Source organism: Pieris brassicae, chromosome 10, assembly GCF_905147105.1.
Source record: "Pieris brassicae chromosome 10, ilPieBrab1.1, whole genome shotgun sequence".
Lineage (NCBI taxonomy): Eukaryota > Metazoa > Arthropoda > Insecta > Lepidoptera > Pieridae > Pieris > Pieris brassicae.
In genome coordinates this window covers 9,249,466-9,271,199 of record NC_059674.1, presented here as the reverse complement: position 1 = coordinate 9,271,199, position 21,734 = coordinate 9,249,466, and the positions used below count along the sequence as shown (strand labels likewise).

General features: G+C 33.6%; 1 protein-coding gene across 1 annotated transcript in view; it reads right to left on the bottom strand.

Annotated features, from left to right (window-relative positions):
* Positions 1 to 5,529: 5,529 nt before the first annotated feature.
* The window catches only part of LOC123715086, a 46,635-nt gene continuing 30,430 nt past the window's right edge, over positions 5,530 to 21,734 (bottom strand). Inside the window, exon 2 of the mRNA XM_045669904.1 lies at positions 5,530 to 5,616. Within this exon, the coding sequence (XP_045525860.1) occupies positions 5,530 to 5,616 (87 nt within the window). The remainder of the gene's footprint in view (positions 5,617 to 21,734) is intronic.

Here is a 21,734-nt window from a genome sequence, read left to right as displayed (position 1 = left end):
AGGATGTTCCCAATTGGCGCGCTGAACAACGAGACATTTTACAAAACCAAAACCCTGTTTTGCAGGAGGCTCACATGGTGTTAAGTATCATCACCCATGGACATTCTGAATGCCAGAAGACTTAGGAGTACTTTGCCGGCATTTTAGGAACTGATACGCTCTTTTCTTGAAGAAACCTAAGTCGAATTGGTTCAAAAATAATTCCCCCATCACTGAACTATAGTTCAGTCTAAACTGAATAATAATAAGATAATAATAATAATAATAATGATAAGACCCATAATCTATCTAATAAATGTATTAGCAAACAGAAATCGTACAACAACATCTTACCGAATGAACTACGAATAAAATTTTCAATAGCTGTCTAGTGAAATCTTTTTTATTAATTCAATTATCTCGCCTCTAATTTATTAACCCAAGGTCCACGAATATTTTAAGGTGAGAAAACTTAATTTTTATTAAGAAGTATCATTCGTAAATTAACACAACGTGATCATTCAGGTAAATATCGCCCATTAGAAAGAATAAACGATTAAAATAATTAATTGAACATGTCATTGAGCTATCGGCTTGTCTATTCGAATTGAAGGATGTCATCGTTGTCCATAAAGATGGGTAGATTGAAATCCGGCTGGGTTGTTAAATTAACTTTAAGGTATGTCATTGAGAAACCAGAAATTATGAAGTTGTATTGTTTAAAAATCTCTCACCCTCATCCCTGACATCGTAGCTTCGATCCCCGGCTGTGCAACAATGGAAATTATTTCTATGCACTACTATTATTTCTATTATATGTGCGCATTTAACATTAGCTTGAACGGTAAAGGAAATACATCGTGAGGAAACCGGCTTGCCTTAGACCCAAACGTTGACGGCGTGCGTCAGGCACAGAAGGCTGATCACCTACCTGCCTATTCGATTAACAAATGAACATGAAACAGATGCAGAAATCTGAGGTCCAGACCTAAAAAGGTTGTAGCGCCATTGATTTATTTAGATTTATTTATATTTATCTTATTATTTTAAAATAATCCATCGATTCCAAAACAAGGTGCTCAGAGAAAAAGTCAATTCTCCCTGGTACATTCACAATGACGACCTCCATCGGGGCCTTAATGTAAACATCACCACAATCAAAAAAAGATTGATGGAGCCCGCACACACAGGTTTCAACAACAGGCCAATCGAGGTTATTAAGCTTCTTGACACCATGAGCCTAGTGAGAAGTTAGAGGACAAAACCTTTCGAATTAGTGTAAGTGCACGTCAATGTTAAGTGGTAACTGGTAAGTAGATGAAAAAACTACACAAGAAGTATCTTCCCCTTAATAGAGACTGTAAGTAGACTTATTGGACACTTTCTTATGTTAAATATCATTTTTAGTAAATAAGGTTAGTTTTTAATTACTTATTAGTATTTGATATCTTAGTACAGAGACAATTTTCATATTTTTTATTTGCTACTAAAATATATCCATTTGTTTTCAGCTAGTTTAAAATATTATATATTAATTTGGCAAATATTTTATTCCTCATTAAATTTTCAAGCTTTTTGTAACGCAAAGTTAATCGGATGATTACCGCCTGACCTACTTTCTGGATCGTAAATCAGCGATCCGAAAAATCAAAGAACTAATTACCCATAATGAAATATAAATTTTTCTATTAATAACTGGATAAACAATGATTTGCCGAATTCGTCGAACGAGCGGCGACTAGATCATCAATCGTCATGGTTCAATTTGGGACCGAGAAATGGCGTTTTAACGGTTTTTATTTATTAAAAAAAAACACAAGGTGGGTACACACCTGCTTTTTATTCTATTGTATGGTTATTCACAAATTTATTGTAACAGGTGTTCTAATAAATGTAATGATATTTTATTTATATGTAAGGTAGATTCATTATATTTTTGTATTACCAATAATGATGTGTACATGAAAATGAAATATTCATGTTCACTTAAACAGTGTAGAGTTAAAAAAAATACAATTCGTTGTGTCAGAATATCATACAAAATGTAAAGAAATAAAGAAAGAGAACACTTTATAATAATAACAGGATATTCAGGTAAAATATAGTACACTAGCCTCCACACTAGCATTCCTTGTGTTGTGGTCAGCCAGTCTCTTATGGCATGTAAGTGTACTTGACAATAGATTAGTAGATAACACAATTGTATAATTGAACTATTTATGTACATTAAAAATATTGTCTGTATAAGCATAGGACAGGTTGTCGAAGATAAGTTTCATAATCTATATTTATAAAAATGAATTAGTTTCTTTTTTCTTGCTAATACTCGAGAAGCTGGACCGTTTTGGCTAATGATCTTGATATATCTGTGTAGGTTTAAACATAAATAATAAGTAAAATAAAATCTAAAATCTGCTTTAGTATTTAAATCCACTATTATATTTAAAGTACACCACATGCGCTTACACATGTGTACATGTTTCAAGGTATCTAATTTAAAATACGTAAAAATTGGGATGAACGTAATTTGACAAAAACATAATTGTAGACGTTACGTTACGTTCTAATAGTCCTAAGTTCGAATTTATTAACGATAAAAATGTAAAAGATTGCAGAAAGAAACACGTTAGTATGTCACATTGCAAATAAATAACATCCCTAACTTAAAGTTCTACGTCCTGGGGAAGAAGACATCCAGCATAAATCAGCCTGTTGAGTCTAGAGCAGCTCTTTCGACTTCACTTCAGGTCATTCCAGCTTCTTTCGACACAATGATACTGCAAATATATTTATTTGCAGTATCATTGTCTATTGACAATTTATTAGATTGGTTTATACTTGTGATATATCTGCTTCAATATTTATTTCCTTTATTTCAATATATAATTTTATGTTTAATTAAATCAAGAAGTCTTAGTTATAATATTTATGATGCTCTCTGTACAACCGTCTAGAGGACTCACATAGTTTAATTACAACAGTAAGATTTTTCTGAAAATAATGATAAGGCCACTGCCTACTTATTTAAAATATCTCTTTGTTTGCGCGACAGATAGTCCCTTGTGCACACCACGCACGTAGTCCTGGAATGCGTGGCCGTGGCTTCCCAACGAACAGAAATCCTCTGAGAAATGAGGTCGCTCCGTGAAGCCAGGCCCAGGTAGCTTCTGGAAGGCGTCTAAGTGCGGGGACTAAATCCATTCTACACACAAATAGCACTTAGTAATAAATTGTTTATTATATAGAAATCCATTATAACGGCGTGTTTTATGACTGACAATAAATTATAGATTTGTGTGTTATTCGTTAAATCACTTCTATTTATTATTATGGGTTGTAATTTTTAGGGTTGTATCTTTATCTAATAAGCCTTCGGTTTCTTGCCTGCTGTTGTATTTTTTTTTCTATTATAATACATTTAATAAAATGCTTATTTTTTAAATATGTTTTCTCATGTGAATTTTATAATGTTCTTAATGAGCAATCTATATCTTGAACAAATATAACAATTTCTATCAAATTTTACGGATTTTCCCTTATCTGACGAGGTCAAGCCGTAATAATTAAAATGAGTTCAGTAACTTGGAGAGAGAGTAATTACCATAAGGTCTATGGAGATATGCGAAATTCGTAAAACAATCACATTTCTAGACACCACTATATAAATAAATATATTTTTTTAGATAAAGTTAAAATGACTTAGACTACTTTTCAAGGGAAAGCCCGCTACGCACATGCAAACCCAGGCAAAGATAAATCCCACTAAGTATCGCTTCTGCTCGCTGGCCTAAATAATGAAACATTATATTTTGCTTCAGGCCTTACTTTGATTTCGCTGAACATGAAGCAACTACTGCATCCATACTGTGTTTATAAACAGGATTCATGTGTTGTCAGGTTCTCTTGAACATAAAGCCTTCCAGCCCAAGCATATGTAATTCCTCACCTTTGGCACCAGTAGCCATAAATTCTAGATGGGACAAGGTGCGGACATGACCCATGATTTGTTATGCCCTAGGTTCGTGTGCGAATAATCGAAATTTTACTTGTCTACAAAATATGTCTGTACTGACAAAGCCGTCTTAGTGCCTTAGTTAATTAACATTTTCTATCGATTCAGAGTAAAACAATATTAGTTTTAATGCTAATCTTTGAAGACGAAAATCACGTATATCTGTTTCGGTGAAATTTTCTGTTAACATTCTATATGTGTTCCTCCAAGTTACTGTACTTATTATAACGGTTAGACCTCTTAAACTAAGTGATTCTATGCGTTAAGATAATCAAGATGTTATTATTCATAATATTATAATAATACGCGCTAATTATCGACATCATATTTATATATAAATATATATAGTACCTCCTCTGGGCGGTTATAGTAGCCAGCCAGTCTCTAAATAGCAGTGGTTCTAGGGAGTTCCCCAACTCCACGTAAAGCTGTCGGCGGCAGTGGCTGCGCATAAGCATTTCTATATCATATATAAAACGGGGCCGGCCGCTGAGTGCCTTCCTCTGGGTGATAAGACCTAAATAGGTATTACTCAAATGAGTAACCTGTAAAAAACATGGTTTTTTTAGACATTGATTTTTATACGTCAGTCACTTGACACCACAGAATAGTCGAATTAACAATGACTTACCAATATTGTTGTCATATGTCTGAATGAGAATTAACACATTATAAGCTTGACTTTTGTTGACGTGTGTACAAGCGTGGTACGTCAGGGACTGGTGCGTGGATTGACATCCATTTATGATGTGTTTAAAATCTCGTCAAATACCATTCTGTAAATGAACAATGTAGGTCCACAGAGAGACATCTCCACCACTTATAATTACTGTAACTGTTCTAACATCAGATCAAGAAGCTCAGGAACCTCTCTTTCGGATTATTCCAGATTTTAAACAATAGGTACTTATACGGCTGGTAATTGTTATTATGTCTAAGAATTTTTCTTTATTTTATTTTGTATATACAATTTTTATTAATGTTTATCAAATTTTAGATAAAAGTGCTTGTACCGTAGATATAGTATTATGTATGATGAAACTTGAATAAATAAAAAGTACCGTTTACATATATATATATATTTATGTATTTAAACTTTCTACGCAGTAATCTGATAGCTTGACTTCTAAACGTACAGGTTGTGATTTATGTTACGGCTTCTCGAATATATTACGACGATATTATCTTTTTCTGGACTAGGTTTTATGAGCAATAAATAGACGACAATTTTATAGAATTTGTTATATACCGAGCCCGATGACTGCCAATAGCCGAACTTCGATACAGTTTATCATATCACTGATTAATTGGTATAGGACTGTACATAACCTCAATTTTAGGCCGTCGCTATTACTATAGGTTGTAAAATACTAGCTCAGTGGTGTCTGCAATTTTGTTTCAAAAACAAACTTAGTTGTTTGGAAAATCATGAGCAACTCTGATATATAAAAACGAAATATGGAAACGGCTGATTTCTTTAAACAAACACATCATTTAATTAACTACACACTACGTTAAACCACCTAACAATTATTTTACTATTTAAACGTAAACTTCCTACATTCTCTCTCAGTGTCTCCCAACGCTTTTTCTCCTTCCGAGGCAATTTCATCTTTAACCACTACCTTAAAAACAAAATAATCACTAACATTTCAAAACTCATATTCTTATATTCAAAATATTCTTATTGTATAAAAATAGTTAACATATAAATTTATGTTATGTAGATATCATAAAGGTAAATACAGTTTACGTGTTAAAAAGAAGAGACTGGCTGCCCACAAGACAAGGAATCCTAGTGTTGGGGCCAGTGCACTTTATCTTTTTCTTTTCTTTCTTTTTGGAGACTTATCGCGGAAATGAAACGATTAAGCAGCAAAACCAGCTGCGGAATTGGTGACTCATGACTCCATTAAAACAGTGGTCATTCGTACGAGATCTAAAACACGATATGACAAATTAAAACACATTGAAAATACGAATCAAAATTCCTTTAAGGAATCAAATATATAAAAGATAATACACGATTTAAGATTATTGCAATACTTGCTATTACTAATAAAACTAACTGTAATTTCTGATAGCATTCTTACTTAAATTGCTAGAGGAACGTATGGCACTTTATGGTTGAGTTCAACAGGTCTGCATCTTTATTGGTATCGGGTTGGTGCTAATTTCAAAACTGTGAATAAATCATATATAATTCCGTGTTGGATTGGTTTAGAAATCGAACTATTAATTTAAAAGTAGGAAATGTTTTACTTATTAACACTTCGATGCAAGTATACAGAAAAGTAGTACCATTAATATAAAAAGGTCCTTGTCGCTTTCGAGTGATCACATCCAGGCAATCACTGAAAAAACGACTAAATATAAGGTGAGCGCAAGAACTACAAAACTACATAAGACATATAGTTATTATACAAAACAATTCAAAGCAATTAAAACACGGACAGGGCAATAATAAAAAAAGGACACATGTAAAAGAAAATGTGCTCAGTGTACAGTGTATGTATAAAATATTCGTATTCATATAATTTATCCTTTAACAACTGTGTTAAAAATAATGTATGTGTTCGCTTAATAATTCTCTAAGCAGGTGTGAAATGAGAGCAGTGTTGGCCTAGTGGGCAGCATGTGACACTCATCCCTGAGGTCGTAGATTTCCAGTCGTGCACTAATGGACTTTCTTTCTATGTACGCATTTAACATTCGCTCAAATGGTGAAGGAAAATATCGTGAGGAAACCAGCTTACCTTAGACCCAAAAAGTCGTGGCGTGTGTCAGGCACAGGAGGCTGATCACCTACTTGCCTATTCGATTGATAAATGATCATGAAACAGATACAGAAATCTGACCCCATTCTGAATCTGATAACCAGCCTGACGTACATTAATACGTCTGTTTCATTATTTATTTAATTGTACAAGACACATAACGCATAGCCGAAATTGACTCGGCTCGCCTATCCCTACTGATAAAAAGTTTTCAAAGCAAAAATAATTTGGCGATTATTCCGAGACAAGCAAATTTTTGATTATAGATAGAACAATTTACTTAGCGATAACATTGCTCATTTAACGTAAACATAACTGGAATATAACTAACTGTAAATATATCTGGAAATGAATTCTAATGAAGGTTAATGTTGAAGACCATTAAATCTAAAACTACCCTTCACTCAACAAGGCGAACTTGATAATTTAGTTAATTCACTTTTGACGTTTATTATAACTATAATTACCGCACTATTAATTACAACTGGATTTTACCGGATTATTGCAATACTGGCGCCGTTTTAGTGATACATACGGTCTAATATGTTTTTGTGTTCGCCTACCTCAGAGGTCTCAGTCAGCACAGTATTAAGAAGACAACTCAAGCTTTTAAAATAAATCAGTGGCGCTACAACCTTTTTAAGCCTGGGCTAGATTTCTGTATCTGTTTCATTACCGTTTGCCACTAGGTCGATCGACGATCGACGATCTGCAACCTCAGGGATGATAGTCGCACGCTGAAGCCAATACTTCTCTTAGCCTAAATAAAAATGTCTATGACCTAATCGTAAGTTTATGGGGATATTTTTGTAGACAATATTCTTCAATCTCTTTCCACGATTTTTGTTAACTTAACAAATCAGAATCACTTAACTGAGAATCAGTGTTGCTGATCTTGCGTAAATAAACGGCAATATAAATGTTTAATTGTTTAGGTAAACAGCTAATCCCACTTGTCACTCAATCTTCACACTGGTACGCAACTTTCGAAAGCTGATAATAAAACACATCAATAACATACCTTTCACCTATAAAACTGTTTATAGTGGGTTAAAGGTGAAATTATTAGTTAATAACAGCCAACGCCTAATTACAGTTTATTAAGCGTTCAATAGATTTATATCAATTGTAAAGCTTCAAAAGCTATTAAAATCAGTGTGTGATAGAACAAGATTGAAGGCATGAAGGGTTTGGTTTTACCGAAGTAAATAGATATTTTCAAGCGCGGTTTTTGTGTATGTAGTACTCTTATAGAACAGGGAGCGAGGCTCGCAACTGCGTGATGGGCTTTAAGAATTGGTACGCTCCTTTCGTTAACGATTTCTATGTTATTTGAGAGCATATTTATAGATAAAGAGGATATTTTTGTACTTTTCAGATGCGTATGGCCAAAGAAGGTGTTTTGTATCATTCATCCATTTTCGACAGACGAAGTGTTGCTGTATCTGTTGTTGTATCTGCAATATGACCGATATCTCCATAGTCACTTTGGCAAGGCCATCACTGCATTCCTGTCTTCTTAACACTTCATTCAATTGTAATTGCATCATATCGCAATTTGATAATTAACACGAAAAAAGTTGAAATACGAATTTTGAAATAAGATATACGAATTTTAATAATTAGTATTAGCAGTAAATCAGATAATAATTTAAATGTTAAGTCGAACTATTAATTATTGTTAGTCGATTGCCGACGCCTAAAGCATTTGATATATTACATACAATTACAAGTTTGCATCACAACGAACTTCACCTTACTCAACCGCTCTAAATGGAAGTGTTTTCATATGTACAATTTCTTCATCATCCAATCGTTTTGAATTACGTAATGTAAAGATTGACTCGTACTTGGAATAGCACAGTGGGAAGAAAAAATACACACCACACACCCACTAGAAGACTTGGGAAGGTGAAATAGAGAGAGAGATTGCGACAAGCGGATGAATTATAAACATAAACACATGGACTTAATGTAAACCTGATTATGTCGTACTCGATGCATTTTTTTTTCAAATATTGGGCACAGACACATGAAGATTTGTAGACATAGACATAATATTTATTACTAACAAAACACACGCAGAAAGTAATAACAATGAAAAAAAATAACAAAAAATTATGGAAAGAAAAGAAAGATATAAGATAAATTTTACGAGTGTTAGTGTTTGGATTTTTTTAAATAAATGAGTATAAAGCATATTACTGTTGTTTTGTGGAACTGAACTCACACTCCACAGCCATTCACAGCTTCACACGTATTTTTACGGAAACGCTGCTTGGCTCCTATATATACATTAACCTTTATTACCAATATATGTAAAATATAAGGAACCGGCATTAATTTTACCATTTGATAAAGCTTTTCTTTTCTGGAATAATTGGACTTAAACACGACGAACAAAAACTACTAGAAAAATGTCAAGGTACTGTAGGATAACATTCTTACCACAACGTAAGTACGTGCTACGCCATGCCCACTGCAGCTAAATCCTGACCCTTTATTTCCTGACATCATTGCACTAAAATTCACTCCATGTAACACGGAGTAAGTTCTTATAGTTTTAGCTTCTTAAGAGCAACGTGTAAAGCGAAATATTCGGCTAGTAATACGAGTGGCAAAGAGTCGGTTAGAGCCGTTCTACGCCCTTTTTTGGTAACCAAGACAACCTTTACCTTTACTCATCTTCCGCACTAAAAGAAACAGATATCAAGAGGAGCACTGAGAGAAACAACCGCATGAAGAGGGTCCATTAAAGTCGCTTTCACACTCCCTCGAGATCCCTCATCACCCTTTGGAACTGGCTATAATGTAAATATAAATACTATTGGCTAAAGAAATGTACAAAGAGACCAGCGTGAAAACAATCTTTGATTTCGATTCAATTAATAAATAGTCACAAATATCTGGCGACAATATCGTTCTCTCTAGGATACAACTATGGATCAATATATTAAGTGTTTTACGAACCGCTAACGCTATAAACTGATAAGAGATATCACAATGGAACAATTTAAAACTTTACAACGACATAAATACCATTAATGTGATTCGGTGTCATAAGGCTATAAGCGCCTACGTTAAAATTTTATGGGCCTATTGTCATGTCCAAATAAATACTATAATCTCTAATCTAACTGTGGGTGGGAACATTCATTATGGTTTGAAAAAGTTGAACTTTTATAAAATCGTAAAATTTCTATATCAAATTGCCGGCTCAATGCTGTAAAATTTAAATAACAGTATATATTTATGTCCAAAATATTCGACAAATAATTGGTAAGCCATGGGAAGCCGGGACAGGCAAGTAAAATAAATCTAAAACCTGAGCACTGACAAAGACAGCGTTGTGACAACCATGACAATCTTGATCTTGATAAGTTTCTCAGTGAGTTTTCAATCATTCGAATAGAGAACTCAGATAACAATCTCATTATTTCAATTATCAAAAACTCAATTTTAAACGCCAATCATAGTCAATAAGTAAAGACAGGTACAATATAAGATATACAAAGAATTTAAAAAAGTTACATAGTCCTACCGCTATTGACCGATCTTTTCAAGGCAAACTTAATGAAAACAAAAATATAAAGAGTTTGTGACGAATTGCAAAAGTGCGAAACCTTAAATTTCAATATATAAAATGTAAATAAATAAAAAAATAAAATAAAAAAATGAGATGAAACAGGCACATGTACACTGATTGGCGGACATCAGCACCCCAACGTCCTTACGGAACTTACCTCCTGGTGGCAAGAAAAAACCGAGGCGGCGTTGGTGGGTGGGTTGTCAAAGACATCGAAACAATAGGTGTTTGAAGCTGAACGCAAAACACACGAAATAGATTGCAATGGCGCTGTATAGGTGTCGACAATGATAATGATGAAGAAATAAAATATCACGTGACCGAATTGAACAGAGGCATACAATATTAACAGGAAAAGCTTTTGGAGATTTTTCAAGGACGATTAATGCCTCTGCCCCTATCTGTCCCAATTCATGTCCCAATTCATTAGTTAGCACATAATATAATAGTTTTGAAGATTTGAAATCGAATACCTAATAAGTTTGAGTAAGCATGAATGCGACAAGGTTGACTGCTATTGTCTCAGAGAGCAATAGATAACATTCTCTCCTAACGGCTAAGATCTCTATCAGTTTGATATCAAATAGCGAGCCAATTCGACAATTCTGTCACATCAGACGACCAGCGTTTTATTTACGATAGTAATAATACAATAAAAAAATATTATAATATTAAAAAAAAGTATCTCAAGAATCTTGCATATACCATGCAAGATTCTACACATATGTATATATCTTATTTATACTCGTACTATAACACTTAAAATAATTACACGTCTTCCATCTAATTTATAAATAACAGTACCAATAGCTGTCGGAATAAATAGGTCTAATTGACCCATTTATTTTTTATGATACCTAAACTGGTACCCAAGGTACAGTTTTTGGCAGAGAGTGGTACAGTGCAGAGGTATCAAGGAGGCCTTTGTCAAAAAAGGGCACACAGATACGTGAAAGAAAATTGAAATAGGAACGTGTTTATACGTATATACTTTGTTATTTTAGCTATATGTATTTTATATTTAGTTTTAAGTTGTTTGGGTATTTTTTAAATGTTTTTATTATGTTCGGGTTGTCTTTTAGTCGTAACTACATCCATTTTCCTCGCTTTTCTTTATTTATTTAACTTTTTCGTCTTCTGTTTTGTGTTATTGTGATGTGAATAAAGTATTATTATTATTATTGGTGACAGTAGTAATACCTGGATGGAATAAATACCTGCTACATCGTTGCACACAGGACTATGCTAAGTGAACACAGTTTTTTTATGGGTACATATATGGGGATAATCTATATCTTGTAACAATGATAACTGGATATATTATATGTATTGTGTGTTAATCCGAAAATAAATAAACTTACCAAAACAATTTATGTGAAGATTGGTCGTGTATTGATTATATTATTATCCAGGCCAATACGAATACTATTGAGACTGGCAGATAGACAAAAAAAACACAAGCTTAGCAATGCCCTTTTAGTTAGATAGATAGTATTACTATCCTTATATTTATTTATATAATTCTACTGTACGTATGTATGTCACTGAACTCCTCTTAAACGGCTGGACCGATTTGAATGAATATTTTTGTATGCGTTTGGGTGGCGCCTTGCATGGTTTACATTCAAATTCAACCCGGCAGATGACGCTGCAGTCGGTCGACGTCAACGTCTGTAGTTGCCGCTAGTTGTGTGTTGTTGCTCTTACTACTTAGGTGGGACAAGTCACACTTGTATTGTTTATCATCTCATTGATATCGTTATCAGCGATAACTGGCTTTATTTAAGGCTTTTATTCAGCCATTGTTCTGTAATTGAACAAGCTGCGATTGAATGACTTAATTTATTGAGTTTTTTAGTACGTAAAACACTTAATACGCTTTATTGATTGTACTTTAAATGATTTTATGTTTGTCTGTTTTATATTTTTTATGTAACAAGATGCACATGGGCAGGAGGCTCGCCTAATGTTAAGAGTCTCCTGTCTGTTTGCCCGCTGTTCTAAAAAAAACTCCACATGACTATTATATAATCTATGCTGTGGTACTTAAAAAACTCCACAGCACAAATTCTATAATACGCGCAGAAGAAAATAATTATGAATGTCCTAATATTTTTGCTCGCCTAAATATAAGCGTCTAAATATAACTATCATGGTGAAAATTCAAGGAAGTGCGTACCGCTGTATTGTATTTCAAACTGACGGTGTCGGCAAGATGAAGGCAACAATGTTGCATGTCCTGGGGTGACACGCAATTGGTCATTGTCACCTCGGGCAACACCTATCTAGGCCTATCCAATATCACTAAAAACAAGTTTAAAATATAGTTTAACACCTCTCCTGTCATATGCGAAACCTTACGTTTTAGTATAATTTTTCTCGTGAGAAATTTCCGAACATGGTTTCATTGCGTACCGCTACTACACTGTTATGCAGAGTTGTGTTTTGTTTTTATAAATTGATTGTCTCGATTCTATAATGACGTGCTTTATACTAGCTTTCACTTGCTTATTAAGTCGAGAAATATTGTCTATAAATGGACTTTAAAAATAAAAACCGCTGCTGCCCCCCCCTGGTCCTGGTACCCCTGGTCTTGGCCTCAGATTTCTATATCTACGTCATTTGAATTTTATAAAGGCACGTAGGTCCTTGTGTACCTGACACACGCAATAAATGGACAGCAAAAAAAAAATTAATTTTAAACAGTGATCTCGGGAATCGAGCTTTCAAACGATCTTTTAAGTTTTATACAGATACCGGCAAACTTCTTGAGCATTAAACAAGGGAGTGGGAGAAAGTTTGCGCATCCAACACAGCGCGGGACACAAGCGTCAACTGATTTACCAATCACGCGACCGACACGTCACTCTTCCAGGACCAAAGGACATTTGATGATTGCCGGTATCTGTACTAGGATAAATTAAATATCGTTTATTCCCTAAAACGCTTAACAAAAACACAGTATAGTGTATGGTAACAAAAAAATTAAACACATTTCACCAGGCTATTAATAAAAGTTAAACCTATAATCTATTGAAAAGTTAATCAGATAGTGTCAGTTAAATTTCACACCTTTAAGTTAAATATTTACAAATAAGAGAATAAAGTCTGAATATTATGTTACAAATGACGTTATCTCGATGTCCTTTCGAAAAGCTTCAAAAGGCTAATTTACAAGAATTTTGTTTATAATAAGAGCAAAGGTCTAGTGGTTTTAACGAGCGACCATGAGGTCATGCGATCAAATCACGATATTACTTATTGATTTCTTTATGCAAAATACATGCTCTTACGATGAAGCACTTTCAACGTAGTGGTTTCAGCATGCGACTCCCGTCCCTGAGGTAGTACGTTCGATTCCCGGTATTTAACATTCGCTCGAACAGTGAAGAAAAACATGCGAGGAAACCAGCTTACCTTAGACCCAAAAAGCCGACGACGTGTGTCTGTGACTGATCACCTACTTGCCTATTAGAATGACAAATGGTCATGAAACAGATACAGAAATCTGAGGCCCAGAACTAAAACGGTTGTAAGGCCACTGATTTATTCGATTTTAGATTCTCTTACGGTTAAAGTTGCTAAATACTAAGCTGGCATTTATTATTCTATGTATACTAACTTTTTCTATTATATTGTTAAGTAATGGCCATGTTAAGGGAAAGGAACTAAAATATGTTTAATCTAATTTACAGCATATTCCAATAACATACATTATATAAGCCTTACTGGTGGCGAACTCCTGCCAACATTGCATGCCTACTAGACCGAGAATGTTGTATACGTATATATGTCATAAACATATAACCAAAGTATTGACTGAACAACTGACTTCAAACAGTTCGTATGGAAGGGAGCGCAAATATAAATCTGCGCATACGCACATACGCATCTTTTGGCTGGCCAGTCTCAAGAGTTATTAGTCGAGGCCGAATCGGACTGAAAAACAATTAAACTCAAATCTCTTGTGCCTGGTATCCATGACTTGTACGTATTCAAATTTCGAATTCCACTTTCAAAATCCGAGTTTCGTAAAACACAGTTGTTTTAACGTCAAGATAACGGGTCACATCCCGCGATATCTAATAGTCCATCGTATTCAGTTAATCTGTAAGGTACGGAACCGGTACGTGGGAACGATGAACACAACCTGTTGGCACTGTCCACTAAACGATATCTCCAAGTCATGAGTGAGTACTGGTGTGCTGTTTATCACGATTATGCTATAATAGTTCAGCTGGTATTAATTGTCACGCACTAATACAAATTACACGTGGATAAGTTCCACCTTTGGGTTTTTGTAGTCGGTACTAATATTGCAACAATGTAGACCATAAGTTTGGTTTTACACCCTTGAAGTAAAAGATCCAACTTCACTGATCTATGAGTCTACATTTATCATGAAACATCAGATATATGATGTACTGCGCTGCATGATTAAGAAAGTTAACTAAACTAATATAAATGCGAATATATTCCATGTCTAACGACCTGCATCTTATCTGGGGTTACTAGGGGTACACGTTGACAAATACACGTTTCTCATTCGGTGAAAATGTTTTTAAGTCGCGAACCAATATGACGGGTGTTTAATAATATGTTGTTTACTCGACATAGCAAATGATTTTCAGCAATTGTGGTCAGCGGAATCAGGGTCTCTCACTCTCTAACAAAATAGTAAGAAGCTACAGAACAGATGCCACCAATTTGACTCCATCTATTACCCCCGCTAAAGTCCATGCGATACACCACGTCAGTATGTTTGTCCGTCCCGTTGAAGCTCGCGCCAAAGGTCATCGCCCTCTCTTCCGGCTCCGTTCGCAAATATCCACAACAAATATTAACTAACTCTATATTCATACATGTTTGTTTGTCACTAATGAGCCTACTTTACCGGATTTCTTTTTTGAATCGCTCATTCCGATAAGTGCTATTGTAGTTTAAAGAATATTTGCTCGCTCTATTAAGGATTTGAAGCCAATGCATAGAAAATTGAACAGATTAATTGTAGTGCTGTTAGGGAAAAGCCTCCTTCATATTTTTTTCATTTCTTCTTGCCTTGAGCAACATTCATCCCTTTTATTTATTTATTAAGAAGATTAACAGCACAATACAGAAATAGATGTATATATATCATATATTAAAAATCTTCACATATAGGTTTTTTTTCAAATAAGCAGGAAAACATACCAATTATTTTGGTTGTAGAAAATTGAATTAGTTGACAATAGGTCATTCATCATGATCGAAATAATTGTGTGTCAAAGCTCTCCTTGCTGTCACTACACTCGTGGCGAACATATCAATGTCAATAGTCAACTCATTAAATCTGTTCGCTGCTCTAACCATAAAGTTCCTCCCTATATAATTTGTATTCACTTTAGGTATATGTAATAGGTTCACGTGTCTTATAGTTTTGTTATATGTACGTAGGTTTATTTTGCTTAACAGCTCGGGATTATATTCTAAAAGGACCTATGAAAATACTAGACCACTTAAAAACTTTTTCGAAATAATACTAACACTACTAATACTAAAATAATAAACTAACCTATTGTTGTCTATTATACATATCCATTAATAAAGCTTATAATAATAGTTTACTAGAAAATGATTAGAATTTACAGTATTCCTGTAAAATTTAGATTGGAGATATCGAAAGCATAATTCGTGGTACATGTTGTATTTAGAACTTATTTTGTCGTAGTTTCACCAAACAAGTTGTCAAATTAACCTTAAGATATATTCGACAAAACTTTCGACCAAAGTGCTTTATACAGTAAGACGACGAGTAAAATTTAAAAATCAAAATAATTTATTCATATAGGTAACACAATGTACACTTATGAACATCAAAAACAGACATGTATATGAAATGCTTCCAATTTTACAATCACTGCCAGTTCTCAAATCAAGGGCGTAGAACGGAAGAGAAGATCTGGCAATAAATTCTCCACCACTCTTTTTAATCGCCAAGTTTCTTTTTTACACAACGTTTGTAAGTAGCTGCAACCATTATACCGTGTTCCACGTGAAATTTTAAGTAATTAATAATAATGATTTGTTCTCTATCAGCAGGAGGCATGGTGTCTACACCATAGATACTCCGTTATTCATTGGTTTAATCAACGCTTTAAGCTTTCTATTATTTTACTAATGTTATAAGATTTTGCTAAAAACAAAAGCTTTCTTATAAAAACTCAACGTTTTTATAGGAAAGTATAAAGTGTGTGTGAAAGCCCAGCAAGGAGGTCATCAAATCACCACACACCTACATAAGCTCAGTACAAATATATGAGCAAAAACACGTGCCCATGCCACTAATTGATATCCATAACTGTGATGATAAATATATATTAATTGCAGCAATTGAAAATCTATTTTACAAGCTATCAGAATGCAAATTGGTGTTATCTTCATAAATTGCAATAGTACATAAACACAGGGCAATTAAAAACGGTTTAAATGCATTGGAACTAAGTTATGTTTCCTTACAATGGTCGTTAGTTTTATCCTAGACTTTAAGTAACTTAAGTGTTTTTCAAACACACCATATACGTAAGTTATAAAGTAATTGAATTAATTATACGGGATATTAAAAATTAATTAACATTGAAAAAATTCATATAAAATATGAATCTAATTGTTTCCAACACATTCAGCATTTTTAATATTAAGAAAAGAAAAATATTCGAAAAATTACGTTAATAACAAGCTAAATGTCTTGTTGAATCACTTAGGTACTATTTGCACTTTTTCCTTAGTACTTTTTTCTTACTTTGGTTGCTTGGAGTTCGTTTGTTAGCGGTTGTCAGTTGTCTTTCTAGTCTTAACTATCTAATTTCACTTGTGCAAGGAAGTGTTCATAAATTGATAAATATTAAAGTAAATATAATAATTTATTTACAAAAGCTTATTATTTACAAAAATGTAAGTAATCAGAACCCATTATATAATTGTGTAATCTTTAACTACAGGTATTTATTACGTAAAAATGCTTTTAAACATAAATTTACGGTAATTTATTATTCTTTTCTGGTGGTGTTAATTTAAAAAAATACTTGCAATCTTTTAAATTGTCTTCCAAAAAGTCTTGAATTAAAACTTACAAAAGATAATAAATTTTATTATGTCCTTCAAGTTACTTTATTACACATAAATCGCAATAAAATACCCTAACAAGGGACATACACGAAAATATATCAGAAACAGGCAATAAAATGTATTATTTATACGAACATTGTCATACGATCGGAAAAACATCGATGCCTTGACACTTTATAATATTTTTTGATAAAAAAATGTTGAATCGCATTTTACGTAGCAAAGAAAAAGTGAATATTGTGGAATATTTTTGCTCGTCAGCTTCAAAAAATGGAAACATTTATTACTAACAAACATTTCTCATTACTAATTCGGTACATTGACGGATATGTTATTATCATATATATGTTATTCGACACATATACTTAATGTTTATCGTAATAAATGTCCTTTGGTCCAGGAATAATTTCCTTTTTTAAATGTGTAGTGATTCTTTGAAACGTGTTATATATGAAAGCATTGTTTGCCTAACACCTAGCCTTCCAGGTTATATTCGACGTCAAACATTTGTTATATTAATATCACATCCACGTCCTTTTTGTCCACGTTCCAAGCTACGAAGATGCAAGGAACGAAGAAGGTATCACATAGCCACTTCTTCCTGGCGTCTTAATGTTTGTAACATTATTGTTTAGCCTATAAGCTCATCCAAAACACAAACGCCACTTTGAATGTAAGAAGAAAAAAGCCTAGTCCACTTCTTGGTGTGATGACTTAAAAATAACTAAAAAGACAGGCAGTCTTCTACTTTCTTATTAATAACAAGGGAACAATTACAGATCTGAGTTTTTATTTTATTTTACTAAAGTATTTATTACTTTTTTACTTATTTAAAAACGCGGATACTATTATATTTGATTGACTGCTGGAGCCCACGAATATAGGCTCCACGATCGGGTGAATGTTGAGGCTCTTCAAGGTCTTGACACCACAGGCCTAGTGAGAACATTGAAAACGACAAAACCATTCGGATTAGTGAGTTATGTGAAACATTGAACATAAAAACAGATTGACTTCCTGATAATAGAGAATGTAAGTTGGACACCTTCTTATGTTAAATATCTTTACTTATCTTTAGTTACTTTTAAATTATTTGCCTTAAGTTAGGCTTGATCGTAACGTTCCAGATGTCTTAGAATTAAGAATATATTTGTTTGATTGAATTGAACTGAAAAATCAACGTTCATGGAAAAAATGGTTGTCAGTTAAATATTGAGACCTATAGGTATTCAAAACGAATTATTAATGTTTTACAAATCAACATGGCTTTCTGTATACATTTGTTTGTAGGTTGTGTATCAGAATCTACGCTTGGCTTCATCTAGCTTTAGTGCCAGGTGTAAACCAAATGACTTGATACATAATTACCGTATTTACTGTTACAAACAAAATTTTCACTTCTACAATGTATAATACAAGGGTTGTCTACTTTACGTTTTTAAAGTCGGATTTCTAGATTTCTTTGTTTTGTTTAGATATATCAAGGTGGGTATTAAATATTTTTTATTGATTTTTTCCTTTCGTAAATTTAAACCTTTTTGTATATATCGTTTATTCCATCGTATAATTGTTTATTCGGTACATCATTACTATTAGCTAATGATTAAGAAATAAATAAATAAAGAAATTCGGGTCTCCGTAACCATTTTCACTCGTTCGTTCGATTCATATCCTGCGCCGGAAATGTGTAATACCTAATGACAGTGACACCGAATTGACTTTTGAACCGTGTGATTCCATTATTGGCAGATCATAAGTATATTGAAAGAACTTCATACCAACAGTAAGATATACTCTTCTCTTCTGATAGAAGAATGGTGTCAAATGGTGCCACTCAGCTATGATATTAATTACTAGATTATTAACGACTGATTGAATAAAATAAAGTATATTTAAATGAACTTGGGCGGGGCACATACTAAACTGGTGTATAATAAACGAAATAGATGAAGACATTTTAGAAGGTGGAGAAAACAAATTAAGGAAACAATACATGGTGGTACTGGTGGTGGTGGTACATGGCAGAGAGTGGCACAGTGTAGACAGAAATGGCGGGATTTGTTGCCAAAAACACAGATATGTAAAAAGAATGAGATGATAGAAATTTAAATGTGTTTAAGTGTAAAAGTATCTAGATATATTATAGTAGTATCAGATATATTATGGTTTTACTTAATAAGTAATTAATGAAGGACTCTAAAAAGTTTTGTGTTTTATTTTACTTTAGTAACATTTTATCAACCCTATACAAATACCATCGCTGACTTGTAAATCAAAATCTTAACTCTTGGATCAAATAAATCATCACAAATTTTATTTGGAGCACCTATGCGTGTCCCTTTCCTTCATATACGAGTGAGAGAGACAGAGGTAATTGCATTAAAATATTTACAACGTTAATACGTCAAAACGCTTGAAAGTAATGGTTACATTTAATTAATGTAATTCCATCGTGAATTTATGTCTGTATTAAAAATTATGTGTTCTTAGCACGTGAGTTTTTGACAAGTTAAGATGTTGATAACGAAGTATTGTATGGCCTGGCCAGCCCTTTTGATTAACATCCATGTTCAGATTTGTTTCTCGAAGAATAATTTCTGAGAAGATTATGCTTTCGTTAAAGTTACCGTCTGGCTCATTAGAACTAGGGTCGCTTCAATCCTGGCTTTTTTTACTTGGGGAAATGCCAATGCAATGTCGATTTTTAGTATGGACATTCAAGCACGAGAGGCTAATCATCTACTTGCCTATTACATTGACAAATGATCATGAAACAGATACAGAAATCTGAGAACCAGACCTAAAAAGGCTTCAGATATCTACTCAAGGAGCCATGCAATATGAAAAGTCTTAGTCTAGTCTAATACTCGTATTAGGCGCGGGTAGTTCCAAAAAATACTAAATATAAGTCGTGTGAAACTATAATAAACTTCTTGACACCCCGAGCCCAGTAAGATGCTTGAAAAGGACAAAACTATTCGGATTAGTTAATTAGTGTAAAAACCGTTAGTCTTAAGTATTAAACAGAGGTACGTGGAAAAAATAGTACACAAGAACAGAGAACTTCCCCTATATGGAGACTGCAAGATATTGGACACATTATAAATTATGAATTTCAGTATGTAATTTACTAAAATGGTTATTTTAAAGTTAAAATATCATAAATTAGGCTCAATGTCAAATGTCATTGATCAGAGACAATTTAAAAAATAAATGTCAATTTATGAAACAATAGATTCCTCGGTCAACCACATCAAGAATGCTCACAATTACTGATTTTTCGATTGGAGTAATCGATAAGGAAGATATCGAATTGCCTAATTCTGCTCTTCCAGGCATACGATGGAACATCATATCGTTTCCATTGTTTGAATCTTTTGTAATTTAATACGATTGTAACAATTTCGAGTTATTTTAAATATTTTTGTAAGACTCACGACTTTATCTGTGTAAGATTTTGTGTGGAGACGCATGGCTTTGAACCCGTCAAAAAAATTAAAAAAAATCAAGATGACCGATATTGTTTCATTTCCCAGTGAATTAGGTTAGGTTAGGTTAAAGCCAAAAATTTGTGCTTTCGTATATTCATTTCACATATCATGTTATAATTAATTTATATGGCACATGCTGAGTGACGAAAATATGTAGAAAAAAATTGCAGTTGTTTGAAAGTGGAGCTTTGAAAAATTTACCAATAATACTTATTACTTCTTGAAGTGAGACGACCTCAGTCTTTAAATGAATTTAAGAATCCCCTTCATGAGCATTTCTCTTCTACCATATAATAAGCTACTAATAATAACATTGATGTATTTTTATGACTTTAACTTCTTTATTATTTATCGCTGTATAATTCTGTTAAAATAAAATCAATGGCACTACAACCTTTTTTTTAGGTCTAGGCCTCAGATGTCTATATATGTTTCAGGGCAAGTGCCTATTAGATTAACAACTGATCACCTACTGATGAAGGCTGATCACCTAAGTAGGTACCTCACGTGTCCCTCACGCACGCCGTCGATTGTTTGGGTCTAAAGCAATCCGGTTTCCTCACGATGTTTTCCTTCACCGTTCGAGAGAGTGTTAAATGCGCACGTAAAAAGTCCATTGCTGCACAGCCGGGGGTCGAACCTACGACCTCAGGGATGAGAGCCGCACGCTGAAGCCACTAGGCTACCACTGCTCTGCTAATATTACTTTTAATGAAATTGTTTGTCAGTTTAGTTGAACACTTGTTTACCTTTATGCTCAGTAGGTATTTCTTTTTTCCCCATAC